The sequence below is a fragment of the Triticum urartu genome, chromosome 6A, assembly GCF_056163025.1.
Source record: "Triticum urartu cultivar PI428250 chromosome 6A, HENAU_Tu73, whole genome shotgun sequence".
In the NCBI taxonomy this organism is placed as follows: domain Eukaryota; kingdom Viridiplantae; phylum Streptophyta; class Magnoliopsida; order Poales; family Poaceae; genus Triticum; species Triticum urartu.
This window is the reverse complement of record NC_141878.1, coordinates 52,745,211-52,759,424: the sequence shown is the minus strand read 5'-3', so window position 1 is coordinate 52,759,424 and position 14,214 is coordinate 52,745,211. Positions and strand designations below refer to the sequence as shown.

Here is a 14,214-nt window from a genome sequence, read left to right as displayed (position 1 = left end):
TATTCTGGATTCGTTTGTACCGTCGCGTGGGCTTCGGCAAGGTGACCCCCTTTCCCCGTTTTTGTTCCTTTTTGTCGCTGATGGCCTTTCTGCTTTGTTAAGGCAAGGAATACAAAACTCGCGGATGACACGTTGCTGTTCTTTAAGGCTGAGTTGGGCCAGGCCCAATACATAAAAAGTGTCATCAACACCTATGCACGAGCTACAGGTCAGCTCATCAATCCCCAGAAGTGTTCTATCCAATTTGGTGATGCTTGTCCAGTGGAGGTGCAACAGGAAATAAGCAGGAATTGCAAGCTGTAAATTCAGAATTTGAAGGGAAGTATCTTGGGTTACCCACACCCGATGGCCGTATGCATAAGGGAAACTTTCAGATGCTACAAGCAAGCCTAACAAAGAGGATCATGGCTTGGGGAGATAGCCTCTCCCAAGCTGGGGTGGAGGCTATGATAAAATCTGTGGCACAAGCTATTCCGATATACATCATGGGGGTGTTTAAGCTCCCCTTCTCGGTGTGCGACGACCTAACAAGACTTGTTCGTAACTTCTGGTGGGGGTCCAAAAATGGGAAAAGAAAAACCCATTGGAAGGCTTGGGAGAAAATTCTTGAGCCAAAAGGAAGAGGTGGCCTTGGGTTCCGTGATTTCCGCATTTTTAACCAAGCTCTACTTGCACGTCAAGCATGGCGCTTGATAACGAAGCCGGACTCGTTGTGCGCCACCGTCTTGAAAGCGAGGTATTACCCTAATGGATCTTTGGTTGACACAAACTTTACTGCGCCACCGTCTTGATAACGAAGCCAGACTCGTTGTGCGCCACAGAAAGTTAAATTATCAAAGGTTTAGTAAATGCAACTAATATTTCCTTCCAAAATACTAATTTAGCAGAGCTCCATAGCATATCACAAACTTTACTGCTGATTCTTTCATGTCCATTGTGACATCTATCTATTATATAATTATTAAGACAAGAGGCAAATAAGCCATTATATTGATCCGTACAGACTAAATTATCTTGACCACTAATTTTAAATATCAAGGGTTGAGATTAAAAGATATAAACGTTACATACAAATATTGTTACGTAGAAACAATTGGACTTGTCACGTACAAAAATAAGGTTCAAACAAGGAAAACATAGATGATGTACAGATGACATGACACGCACGATCAGATGCAAACAAGGAAACATACTTTAAAAAAAACTTACCAATATGATGCATCAGGTGCGCATGTGAACCACGCCGTCGTTTCCTTGAATATGAAAAAAAAAGGCAACATCATATCTTATTAGGACACCTACAGTACGGCCAATTGGAGGAATCAAGCAGCTGCAATTTTCTCACGGCCTCCCAAGTCCCAGTAGGAGGTTTCCTATCGGCAAATACCACGGCATCGCCTCTCTCTCTCTCTCTCTCTCTCTCTCTCTCTTGGATGCATACCTCCTTTGTCTCTCCTGCACCAGTCGTACCCTGCAGCCTCTGTGTCCCTACAACTCCAAGCACGACTCACTGTCAAACCTAAATCACACTGATACTGCATACTAATATTGTTACGTAGAAACAATTGGACTTGCCACGTACAAAAATAAGGTTCAAACAAGGAAAACATAGATGATGTACAGATGACATGACACGCACGATCATATGCAAACAAGGAAACATACTTAAAAAAAACTTACCAATATGATGCATCAGGTGCGCATGTGAACCACGCGTTCCTTGGATATGAAAAAAAGGCAACATCGTATCCTATTAAGACACCTACAGTACGGCCGATTGGAGGAATCAAGCAGCTGCAATTTTCTCACGGCTTCCCAAGTCCCAGTAGGAGGTTTCCTATCGGCAAATATCACGGCATCGCCTCTCTCTCTCTCTCTCTCGGATGCATACCTCCTTTGTCTCTCCTGCACCAGTCGTACCCTGCAGCCTCTGTGTCCCTACAACTCCAAGCACGACTCACTGTCAAACCTAGATCACACTGATACTGCATACTAATATTGTTACGTAGAAACAATTGGACTTGCCACGTACAAAAATAAGGTTCAAACAAGGAAAACATAGATGATGTACAGATGACATGACACGCACGATCATATGCAAACAAGGAAACATATTTAAAAAAAACTTACCAATATGATGCATCAGGTGCGCATGTGAACCACGCGTTCCTTGGATATGAAAAAAAGGCAACATCGTATCCTATTAGGACACCTACAGTACGGCCGATTGGAGGAATCAAGCAGCTGCAATTTTCTCACGGCCTCCCAAGTCCCAGTAGGAGGTTTCCTATCGGCAAATATCACGGCATCGCCTCTCTCTCTCTCTCTCTCTCGGATGCATACCTCCTTTGTCTCTCCTGCACCAGTCGTACCCTGCAGCCTCTGTGTCCCTACAACTCCAAGCACGACTCACTGTCAAACCTAGATCACACTGATACTGCATACTAATATTGTTACGTAGAAACAATTGGACTTGCCACGTACAAAAATAAGGTTCAAACAAGGAAAACATAGATGATGTACAGATGACATGACACGCACGATCATATGCAAACAAGGAAACATACTTAAAAAAAACTTACCAATATGATGCATCAGGTGCGCATGTGAACCACGCGTTCCTTGGATATGAAAAAAAGGCAACATCGTATCCTATTAGGACACCTACAGTACGGCCGATTGGAGGAATCAAGCAGCTGCAATTTTCTCACGGCCTCCCAAGTCCCAGTAGGAGGTTTCCTATCGGCAAATATCACGGCATCGCCCCTCTCTCTCTCTCTCTCTCTCGGATGCATACCTCCTTTGTCTCTCCTGCACCAGTCGTACCCTGCAGCCTCTGTGTCCCTACAACTCCAAGCACGACTCACTGTCAAACCTAGATCACACTGATGCTGCAGCTACGTGAAGGCTGACATGGCCGTGGTTCGCCCAATGCTGCAAGAGAAAAAGGTATACCTAGGCCAATCAAATACTGCTGGACATGAGCACTACCACAAGCAGCAGCAGACGCTCCATCGCTGATCTGCACGCAGCAGCCGTCGGCCGTCGCCATCGCCCACCACCACACGTGGACAGCAGCAGGATGAGTCGGCCGACCCACCTGGGGCGCGTCACTACGCGCAGCTAGCAGCGGCAACCCAGCCGCAATATGCCAGCTTCACTCTCCAGTCAAGGGAAAAGATAAACGTGGTCATTATCTGAATTCACCTTGCAGATGCTATCTAAATTTTATTTGAATCGTTCCCAGTTTCCCCACCCCTAAATTTTAATTTATTAGGTCTTCATCTGTTCATCTCATCATCAATTCAGTAGCATTTATTGTTTACTACTTACAATGTATGTAGCCACGGTCAAGGCCAGTCAGCAAGGAATTGATTCAGAATTAAATACTTTTTCATGTGTTTTTCTTTAGCTTGGCCTGCCCATCAATATGTCTGTAGCTCCATCACTGCTGGATTACCACGCATTCCACCCTCCTCCATATTGTTGGCGCCGTCTCATCACAGCGCCGCTTCTTCTTCCTCGGAGCTCCACAACTCTATCCTCTCTCTTTGTCTCTCTCAAGGACTCGAGCACCACGACGACATACGCCTCCTCCCAACGTCAACCGCACGCTCGTACGCGCGCCGGCGGTCCCGACGCGTCCAGTGCGCACGCATAACACGCACCTGTCGCGCCCGGCTCGCCGCCACGGCTTATTGCCCTGCACCGCTGCGACCTCAACCGCAGCGCACCACCTCCATGCCGTCACGCCGCGCCACCGCAGCCTCTACGCCACCACGCAGGTCCACCGCGGCCGCCGCGGCTCCGTGCCAAGCGCCTCCACGGTTGTCGCGCTGAGCCGCCGCGACCTCCGCGCCACCACGCAGGTCCTCCGCGACCTCCTCGTCTCCGCGACCACCGTGCTCTTCGCGCGCACGACATCACACCGCACAGCCGCGGACTCGCCGTGCGTCGCCGTCGCCACGCACTCGCCGCGCGCCGCAGCCGATGCCTCCATGTCGGCCGCGCACGCCGCGGACGCCACCGCGCGCCACGTCCACCCCTCGAACCTTGTGGCTCTGAATACCAATTATTGGCGCCGTCTCATCGCAGCAACGCTTCTTCTTCCTCGGAGCTCCACAACTCTATCCTCTCTCTTTGTCTCTCTCAAGAACACATGAGAACACACACGCAAGCACACATTCATCAAGGAGAAAATTAGCTTTGCCTTATCTCTCCCGGTGACAATCACAGGCGCTACATGGTTTCCTTCAGCCCTCACGGCCACTTTCCATTGCTCAATGTGACATATATATACACAGGAGGGCACACAGCCAGCCATCACGTCCGGCCATCACGTCTAGCCACTACTCCAACTAACTCCATGCATGATGCTAATGCCATCCACTCCTATCCATGCGCCACCAACACACGGTCAAGAGCCACCGGCTTAGACTCATTCCATGCAAACTACACTGACTCATCCATGCACTAACTAACTAACCGAGTCACCTGACTAGCTAGTACCGTACTGAACATCACCTAACGTGGTTTACTCCAACACATATAGCTGATTCATCTCTTTGCTCTATCTAGAATTTCTTTGTTGCATATACGGTTCGTACGATAAGTGCGGGCTTATCAGGAGGGACATTTACAATCTTTGCTGCAGAGAAAAAATTGAAGCTCATTGCAAAGGGTGATGCAGAGACGGCAGTTGGCATTATGAGGAGCAGGAAGGAGAAGCACCCTGAGTTTTTTTTTTAGTATGTGCTTGACAAGGAAGGGGGACTAAAGAGTATGTTCGGGTGCGATGGACAGTCGCGGAGGGACTATCAGGACTACGGAGATGTGGTCGTGTTTGATATGCACGTATAAGATGAACAGATACGGTATGCCGTTCGTCCCCTTTGTCGGAGTTAACATCCACCGTTGCACCACAGTGTTTGGTTGTGCCATCATTACTGACGAGACGGAAGGGACATACGTGTGGCTGTTGCAGACATTTATGAAGGCAAACTGTCAGGTGAAGCCAAAGTCAATCATCACAGACGGTGACGCTGCAATGATCCGGGCTATTCGGACTATCCTTTCAGATGTTTTTCATCGTCTTTGCTCCTGGCATATCAAGAAAAATATGCAGAGGCACCTGCATTACAAGTTACTGGATGAGTTCAGATCGCTCTTGTACTATGCCACCTCTCAAGCGAACTTTGAGCAGAGATGGAAAGCTTTCTATGATAAATGGAAGACGGATAGAACTGAAGAGTGGCTTGACAGGATGTACAAGAAGAGGAGACTGTGGGCAGCTTCATATCTTTCCGATGGTTTTTTCCTTGGTATGCGAAGTAACCAGAGGAGTGAAAGCCTCAACTCCTGCCTTCACCTTCACCTGGACTACGTTATGACTATTGTAGATTTGGTGGTGCATTATGAGAACTGTATAATTCGCCTGCGTGAGAACGAGGCGTACGATGACTGCGAGGCATTCCAGAAGGAACCACCATCGGTTACTGAATATAAGGCCCTTGAGGAGCATGCCGCCAAAGTATTCACACCTGCTAATTTCTACATCCTGCAAGATGATTTGCATAAGATGGGTCAGTTGGAGATATTTGAGACGCTCGTGGGAATTGACTGTCAGACATTCATGGTGACATGGAAGGATAACCACAAGTTCAGGTACAATGTTGTTTATGAACCAGGTAACTCAGAAGAAACTATTACATGCAGTTGTCTTAGGATGGTTCGGAAAGGGCTGCCATGCAAACACATTCTGTTTGTTCTCCATCATCTGAACTTAACTGAAATACCAAAGTGTTGTGTCCTGCATCGGTTGTCCAAACATGCGAGAGATGGGTTGCCTGTGCAGCGGAAGAGTGATATGTTTGGATGGGGTTGGTCAGGGCCATTGGAGAGAGAACGGTATAGTGCAATAACCATTAAAACCGCAGAAGCTGCTCATGTTGCAGCAAATGATCCCTTCTTGTACGATGAGTTGATGAAGTGTCTGGACAACATAATAGCGCAGAAAAAGATTTCAGAGGAGGAACTTATAGGAAGTAGAAGGTATGCTATGCTGAAGAAGGAGGCAAGTCAGGCGCAACAAGTTGAGCCTGTTATTGGTGATCCTCAGAAAGTTTCGACGAAGGGTGCACCTAAGAAGTGGCAATCGAAGGGGGCCCCAACGTTACAAAGAATGGTAGGTCAAAAGATTTTACAGAGAAGAAAAGTGGTCCTTTGTGCAGTCTGTGTGGTCTCCCAGGTCATAACAAGGCTACATGCAGTAAGAACCAGAAGTGAGTTGCAACCTTTTTATTTTTTTAGGTTGCTACTTTGATTTTACAAACTATATTTGCTCACCCATTTCTTTATGTTTTGTTCAGGAACTGGGCGTCGCAGCTTGGTTTATAGGAAGAATAAAAATGACCGCACGAGTCATGTCTGAATAACCTATGCTATTTTTATTCGCACATGTGTGCCAGAAAACTTGATATGTACTGCAATTTTTATTCGCACATGTGTGCCAGAAAACTTGATTTGTACTGTTACGTGATGATTTGTACTGTTTCTATATGCAGTTTCGAAATTCTGTTTATTTTTTATGATGATTACTACATCTGATTTGTATTCATTGTACTGTGATAAAATGCGGCCGGACGCTGCTATTTTGTACTGTGATTCCCTTTGTACTATTTTGAATGCGGCCGGCCGTTGCTTCTGTCCAAAGTAGCAAGTTCGGAAAAACAATTGCCCAAATACCTCTGCCGGGCCCATAGTAGCAGGCAGAACCTACCCAAATCTAGCCCAAAGGCGACTCGGGCGGCCGATTCAGCCCACTAATGGGCCCAGACATGGGGTCCAACGGGGCTGCGGGTACTAAGTAGAGAGGAGCTCGGTGGAGGGGGCGGAGGCAGGTATTTAAGCCGGTCCTCGCCCGCCCCCACTTCCGAGGTGGGACTAAACACTGAGTTCAGCGACGCGCGGGGGAGGGGAGTGGGCGTGGGCCGGGGGAGGGGGCGACTGGCCGCGTGCCTTCATTGGGCCGAACTGGGCCGGCCCGAGACAGCGCACATTAGGCCTCCTGAGCCTTGCGGCGACCAAGTGCAGCGTGGGGCGCCATATTTAGTACCACCTCGGAAGTTGAGGGGCGCGAGGAGCGGCTTAAATAGCTGCCTCCGCCCCCTCCACCGAGCTCCTCTCTTATCACCGCCCGCAGCCCCGTTGGACCCCGTTGACGGGCCCGTTAGTGGGCTCTATCAGCCGCTCGAGTCGCCCCCTTCGGGCTTGATTTGGGTATGATCAATTCGCTACTATGGACCCGGCTGAGGTGGTTGGGCATTTTTTTCTAAGCTTTTTTTTTGACAAAAAGCAGCCGGCGTCCGCATTACATCACACTACAATATACAAAACAATATAAAATAGCAACACCTGGCCGGCCACGGCGGCGTAATCATCACACTATATAACAAGTTGAAAAATCATCACCCACAATGATGCAAATAAGAGTGTCACTGACAACGATGCAAATAAGAGTGACATTGAAAAATAGATATTGTAACAAATACCGAGCACGGCACATTTATTTAGTTGCGGAACATGCTAAACCATGCCGCATTACAATATAGAGATGTCTTATTATGAAAATTGTATCAAGTACCGACAACGGCACGTTTATTTAGTGGAGATAATAGCCAACACCCCATCCTCTGACTCATTTCTTCTCCATGATCTTGAGAATCTTCTCTTTCACTACTTCCTTTGTGTTGCACTCTGAAAAAAGTATTTCAGCTAGAATGCGTCCCCTTGAAGCATTAACCTCATCTTGATCAAACTCAAATGTTCAATCATCTCCGTCCCAGTTTTGAACGCATTTCACTACGAAAAGACCACAAGAGACTCTGCAAGAAACCACAAGTCAATTATTGATGAATCAGACAAGTACATACTAATTCAACATTTGCAACATACCCGTCTGTTTGTGACGGCATATCGTACTCCCTTATTGGCCAGGAAGATACGTCAGGATGTTCCGTTCCAATAAGAGCATTCACCTCGTTTGTATCATTAGCTATTTCTGCCCTCTGAAATAAAAATGACAAATCCATATGAAGTATGTTTCGAATAACCATATATTGTTTTATGTAACGTTGTAAGCTTACCAGCTTAGCAATCTTTGCAAGAACTCTTTTGCTGCATTTACTAGTAGAGTTTAAAACTTGAAACTCTTTTTTCTTGTTGTGCATAAGAACTGTTATCGAATCATTTTCTTCCACATGAAAATGAAAGTATGCCTACAACAAAGTTTATTCATGTTGGTGTACACACAGATAGTTATTAGTACGAACGATCATACTAAACTGAAGTACCTTATCTTTGATGAAATACTCTTCAGTAACTCTAGACACCATTTTAGTTTGGTTTGTGAAATGATCCATAAAATGCCTCTTAGAGTTGTTAACCTTTCCATCAGCATGAAGAATAAGCCAGTGGGACACCCAAGATGATAATATGTGACGGTCAGCACGAGGATTATGGGTCTGCATATGGTTGCAATAACTATTGGTGACCTACAAAATAACATAACAGCAATACGCCTATTAGATAATTTATGTAAATGACATGTACAACTTAATAACTTAGTGCTAATACTTACACCGCCATGCAACCACTTTTTTGAAATGATGGCTTGAAGCATATCAGGCGTACATGTTTCCCCACCAATTCCCGTCATGTGCACAACAGTTTTCTGCAAAGCTTCTCCGACTCTGCCAGTGTCCAGATTTAAACCTTCGCGGCCTATATGTGATCCTCATTAATGTAATCAGTACTAATCATAGCAGCTCTTATACCAAATAGACCTAAAATAATAAGAAACAATGAGTTAATAAAGTGTGCATGCAATAATAGAAGTATGTTGCAAGAATACATTACCTAGCACTTACTTTTCTTTGCATGTTTACGTCCACCGTTCTGTTGGTAAGGTGAAAGACAGTATTTTGACTGTTTCCTCTTGCATTTCCCATCATTTTCCTTCCCATCATTCTCCTGAGTACCATTTTCTTTCCCATTTTTAATATGGGTGTTCAGACTATCCATACTAATCTCCTCAGATTTATCGGCGCTAGACCCGTCTGACACTTCATTAATATTCTTGGGGGTTGAATTAATAGCTAGAAAGTCCTTCGTGTCTACCGTCGCAAGAGATGGGTTGGGTGAATTACCATTGTCCTCAATAACGAAGGGGTCGCCTTCATCTCCTGTACCAGGTGTGTTGTGATGCACACCTTTCTCACGTGCCAATTTGTTCCCGTTCCCAGTGGTGAAGGATGCGTCCACCCTGTTGTCCATATCTTCTTTTCCAGGAGTTGATTCTACATCTGGCTAATATTTTGATGGACCATACTTCCCCACCCAGTCTTCACTATGCTCCACAAACTCAATGTCATCATCAGACCCCTTGTTTGGCTTGAAGACAAGACATTTCTTCTCCAGCTTCTACACTACTATCTGCAATGACACATCGAAAACATTAACTACATGCATAAATTATGAATAATCCCATGTAAACTGAAGTACACATCACTCATATTACCTCAGCACATTTTTCAGGGAGAAATCTAATTTCTTTTTTCATATCTTTGATGCATTTCATCAGTTGATGTAATGTAGTATCCCTGCTCGATGACGCCTCATCTCTATTATCTTTCTTTTTTTGGGCACGATCTTCTTGCTCTAATTGTTCCTCCGCCTTTCTTCCTTGTTGAGCAATTAATGTCTGCCTGTACTTCTCACTTATCACGTCATCAATCTGTGACAGGTTAAATCAATTTAAATTTCTCAACATGTAAATAGTAACAGAAGTGCATGCAGTACGAACCAATTAAACTTACTGTCCCATTACCACGGACGTATGACGTGTCGTACGTGTCACGCTTCTTAGCCTCATCTTCTGACCAATTAAGCATCAACGGATATTCATGAGCCAGTGGATCAAATGCGTCATCATCCAGTGGCTGCACTTTCTCCCAAAACAAGTACTTCATGAACATGAAGTATATTAGCAATTTTTTTTCACAAACTATAGTTTGAAAGAAACAAATATAACATAAGATTTACCTGTAGGAGGGCAAGGTTTCCGACCGGCCAAGTAAATTTTGTATGATCTGATAAGGTCTTTGTGATTCCTTCAACGCAAACGCGTAAAGTAAACGCGTTCCAATTATATGCTTCGATGGCCTCCACATCGTGCACTAACTTGTAATAAGTATTAGGAACTTCTTTCGTGGGCTGCGGTGCAAGAACCGTGCCTAGAAGAACCAGAACAATTCTACGGAGAAAATCATCATCGTACGTGCCACTGGCAACAATGTTCTCAATCAGCTCGTCTATCGTCCTTTCCCCCGTATTGGAATCTAGAAAGCGACTAGGCACCTTCACCTTCGCCTTTAACCCCCCTTTTCCTAGCTCTTTCATGGCATCTTTGCCCTTATTCTGTAGCCCGAAAATGTCAAACACATCTTCGGTGCGCAATGATATCACACCGTTTTTTGATGGCATGATGAACCTTTTTCTGTCCAACGCATATGATTTAATAATGAACTTGAGCAAACATTTTCGCATGAGCACACTAGGAATCATCAGCATTTTTTCAAGACTAGTGCTTGCAAAACGCTTTTTCTGCCTAGAGTTTAGTTTGCTGACCAAGAGACACCACTTCTCAACTGAACAAAAAATCTCTCCGTACTCCACCGCCGCTAGGAATAGGAGCAGAAATAATGTTAGCTACTTTATATGGGTACATGATAAACATGAGGAATGCATAGTACCTCGTGCCATGGGATCAGGGCCGGCCCTGGGGGGACGACGGCGCGGTGGCGTTGGTGGCAGATGGCGTCGGTCGCAACCTGTAAATAAATTTCATAGGTATATAAGCTCATTCACATTACACAGAACTAAGAAAAACTATGGTATCTACAGGGCATGTATCAACCACTCATGCATGCATGTATTTACGCAGTACTTAGTGCACTAACTTAATGAGTGGAACATGCAGCCTGCTCTCAATCAACTAACAAACTCTAACTACACACTCTACTGATCTAGGACAAAAAATTCTACGATCAATGTTATACATGATAAAGCACATGAAACATGCAAGTAGGTCCGAATCTGTCTTCACCAACTTGGGGGCGTCGGCGTTCCGAGGCCACGGGGGCGACGGCGTCGGCGTGAGCTGGCGTTGGTTGCAGATGGCGTCAGGGCCGTCGCGGGTGTCGGCATGAGGTGGCGTCGGGGGCGGCGGCCGCCGCAGATGGCGTCGGGGGCGGCGATCGTGCAGGCGGCGTGAGGTGGCGTCGGGGGCAGCGTCGGCCGCAGATGGCGTCGGGGGTGGCGATCGTGCAGGCGGCGGGAGGTGGCGTCGGGGGCGGCGTCGGCCGCAAATGACGTCGGGGGCGGTGTGAGGTAGCGTCAGGGGCGGCGTTGGCCGTAGATGGCGTCGGAAGAGGTGATCCTGGAGGCGGCGTGGACTGGAGATCGTGGAGGCATGGAGGCGGCTTTGACCCCCGATTGATACGCATGTATACGTGGGCCTATTCATTTTTTCTACTAACCCATTCATTAGTTTTTTTCTCCAATCATTAGTTGCGTCTGTTTTTTAAAACGGGCTTCTTTACGGTCTACTGGAGGGGGGTTCCCGACTACTTTTTTTTCACTCCGCCAAATGGCATGAAACTTTTTCCACACGTTGGCATCACCGTCGACAGCACCCACGCCAGTTTGCATATTTTTCCGACGCTCGATGCATTTCTTAGGATTTTCCCTATGAAAATGCCGTAAAACACTGGCCGGACATGACGCAACGTTCGTTTTGTGTCCGTTTTCGTTCCAACCTTGCGTGGGGCCCTATGTAGGCCGTGCCCGCATGTCCGTCCACTTTGGTGCAATTGCATGCATGCGATCACGTACCCCCAGTGCAACGAGCTTCTTTACGGTCTACTAGAGGGGGGTTCCCGACTACTTTTTTTTTCACTCCGCCAAATGGCACGAAACTTTTTCCGCACGTTGGCATCACCCTCGACAGCACCCACGCCAGTTTGCATATTTTTCCGACGCTCGATGCATTTCCTAGGATTTTCCCCGTGAAAATGTCGTAAAACACTGGCCGGACGTGACGCAACGTTCGTTTTGTGTCCTTTTTCGTTCCAACCTTGTGTGGGGCCATACGTAGGCCGTGCCCGCATATCTGCCCACTTTGGTGCAATTGCGTGCATGCGATCACATACCCCCAGTGCAACGAGCTTCTTTTCGGTCTACCGGAGGGGGGTTCCCGACTACTTTTTTTTTCACTCCGCCAAAATGGCACGAAACTTTTTCCGCACGTTGGCATCACCCTCGACAGCACCCACGCCAGTTTGCATATTTTTCAATAGCTCGATGCATTTCCTAGGATTTTCCCCGTGAAAATGCAGTAAAACACTGGCCGGACGTGAAGCAATGTTCGTTTTGTGTCCGTTTTCGTTCCAACCTTGCGTGGGGCTCTACATAGGCCCTGCCCACATGTATGCACACTTTGGTGCAATTGCATGCATGCGATCACGTAGACCTAGTGCAACCAACTCCGATTCGTTCTGCCGGAGGGGGGTTTCCCAACTACGTTTTTTTTCACTCCGCCAAAATGGCACAAGACTTTTTCCGCACGTTGGCATCACCCTCGACAGCACCCACGCCAATTTTCATATTTTTCCGACGCACGATGCATTTCCTAGGATTTTCCCGGTGAAAAACCCCTAAAACACTGGCCGGACGTGACGCAACGTTCGTTTTGTGTCTGTTTTCGTTCCAACCTTGCGTGAGGCCCTACGTAGGCCCTGCCCACATGTATGCACACTTTGGTGCAATTGCATGCGATCACGTAGACCTAGTGCAACGAGCTCTGTTTGGGTGTGCCGGTCGGGCTACTCTCAAAGACGTTTTATTTTTGCCTACACCGAACGACCCCTAACTTTTTCCACGTACTCCAGGCACCATCGGGAGCATGCACGACAATTTTCATTATTTGCTGACATCCGATGCATTTTCTACGGTTTTTCCGATGAAAATACCCTAAAACATTGCCCGAACGTGACGCCACGTGCGTTCGGTGTCCAATTTCGTTCATATCTTGCGTGAGGGCCTACATTGGGCATGCACACACCCTCGCAAAAAATTGTTTCTTTTCATGCATGCGATCACGCACCCCTAGTGCAACCCAGCACCGTCCATATCTTGCGTGTGTCGGTATTTCATGTGTTTATTCCACATTAATTATTCCAAACTTTTTTCACAGAGAATAAAAGTGGTTGCCCGAGTGTTGTCTGAATAACCTATGCTGTTTTTTATTCATAAGTGCGTGCCACAAAACTTGATAAGTGATTTCTTTATGTTTTCTCAAAATATTTATGTAATAAATTTGTATTTTGTACTGTCCTATGCGAAATAGTCCGTAGTTTCAAAATTCGGTTTAATTTGTTTGCTCTCGTTTCATGATGATGATGCCATTGTATGTGTTATACTACCTGGGCTGACTGACGTGGTGAAAAAACGCACCCGGCCGTGTTATTGTCTCATGCCATGTTTTTCCCGTGTTATTATTCTCTCATGCATGTTTTTTACATACAGGTCACCACAAACCCGCGCATGCACATAAGATCGCACCTACCTCATCCCAGCCAACCAACGCCTCCCTCGGATCCCGCCACAACGCACCGACCGGATCAGCCTCGTTCCCCGCGCCCAGCGACTCTGAGCCGCCCGCCCGCATCCTGCTTGATCTCCCCGCCCCCATGCACGCCTCCAACACGTCTCCCGCAACGTGTACTGCCTATTCAGCGCCCACACACACAAAAAAAAAATTGCCCGACCGCGACTCGGGACAGCAACACACGGACCAGCATGTGGGTCCAACAGGGCAGTGACACTTCAAAGGCGCTCAACAGCTACTGCACGCCCGGCTATTTAAGCCGCTCCTCACTCGCCCCCACTTCCGAGGTGGGACTAAACACCGAGTGTTGCCCCGCGTGGGCGAGGGGAGGGGGCGTCGGCCGTGGGCCGTGGGAGGGGGCGAGTGGTGCCCTGCCTCTATGGGCTGAACTGGGCCGCCCGGTCACAGTGCAGAAAACGGCCTCATGAGCCCTGCGGCGGCCACGTGCACTGAGGGACGCGTTGCAGCATGAGTTTAGTCCCACCTCG

General features: G+C 47.2%; 2 protein-coding genes across 2 annotated transcripts; one reads left to right on the top strand and one right to left on the bottom strand.

Annotated features, from left to right (window-relative positions):
* Positions 1 to 4,876: 4,876 nt before the first annotated feature.
* LOC147963860 (protein FAR1-RELATED SEQUENCE 5-like) lies at positions 4,877 to 6,396 on the top strand. The gene is made up of 3 exons (XM_087529736.1): positions 4,877 to 5,687; positions 5,955 to 6,051; positions 6,369 to 6,396. The coding sequence occupies exons 1-3, from the start codon at positions 4,877 to 4,879 to the stop codon at positions 6,394 to 6,396; spliced, it is 936 nt and encodes a 311-aa protein (XP_087385862.1).
* Positions 6,397 to 9,480: 3,084 nt separating this feature from the next.
* On the bottom strand, positions 9,481 to 13,810 carry LOC147963859 (uncharacterized). The gene is made up of 6 exons (XM_087529735.1): positions 13,685 to 13,810; positions 10,812 to 10,889; positions 10,102 to 10,476; positions 9,876 to 10,022; positions 9,578 to 9,793; positions 9,481 to 9,492 (listed from the first exon to the last, which is right to left on the bottom strand). Exons 1-6 carry the CDS (start codon positions 13,808 to 13,810, stop codon positions 9,481 to 9,483), a joined length of 954 nt encoding a protein of 317 aa, XP_087385861.1.
* Between the last annotated feature and the right edge of the window lie 404 nt (positions 13,811 to 14,214).

Excerpts from the sequence above, each read along its gene's own strand:
- LOC147963860 (XM_087529736.1), top strand. The coding sequence starts at position 4,877 with ATGCCGTTCGTCCCCTTTGTCGGAGTTAACATCCACCGTTGCACCACA. Across the intron at positions 5,688-5,954 it reads CAATGTTGTTTATGAACCAG|CAAATGATCCCTTCTTGTAC; the intron begins GTAACTCAGAAG and ends CTCATGTTGCAG. Across the intron at positions 6,052-6,368 it reads GAACTTATAGGAAGTAGAAG|GAACTGGGCGTCGCAGCTTG; the intron begins GTATGCTATGCT and ends TGTTTTGTTCAG.
- LOC147963859 (XM_087529735.1), bottom strand. The coding sequence starts at position 13,810 with ATGGGGGCGGGGAGATCAAGCAGGATGCGGGCGGGCGGCTCAGAGTCG. Across the intron at positions 10,023-10,101 it reads GAAACCTTGCCCTCCTACAG|TACTTGTTTTGGGAGAAAGT; the intron begins GTAAATCTTATG and ends ATGTTCATGAAG. Across the intron at positions 9,794-9,875 it reads ACGTCCGTGGTAATGGGACA|ATTGATGACGTGATAAGTGA; the intron begins GTAAGTTTAATT and ends AACCTGTCACAG.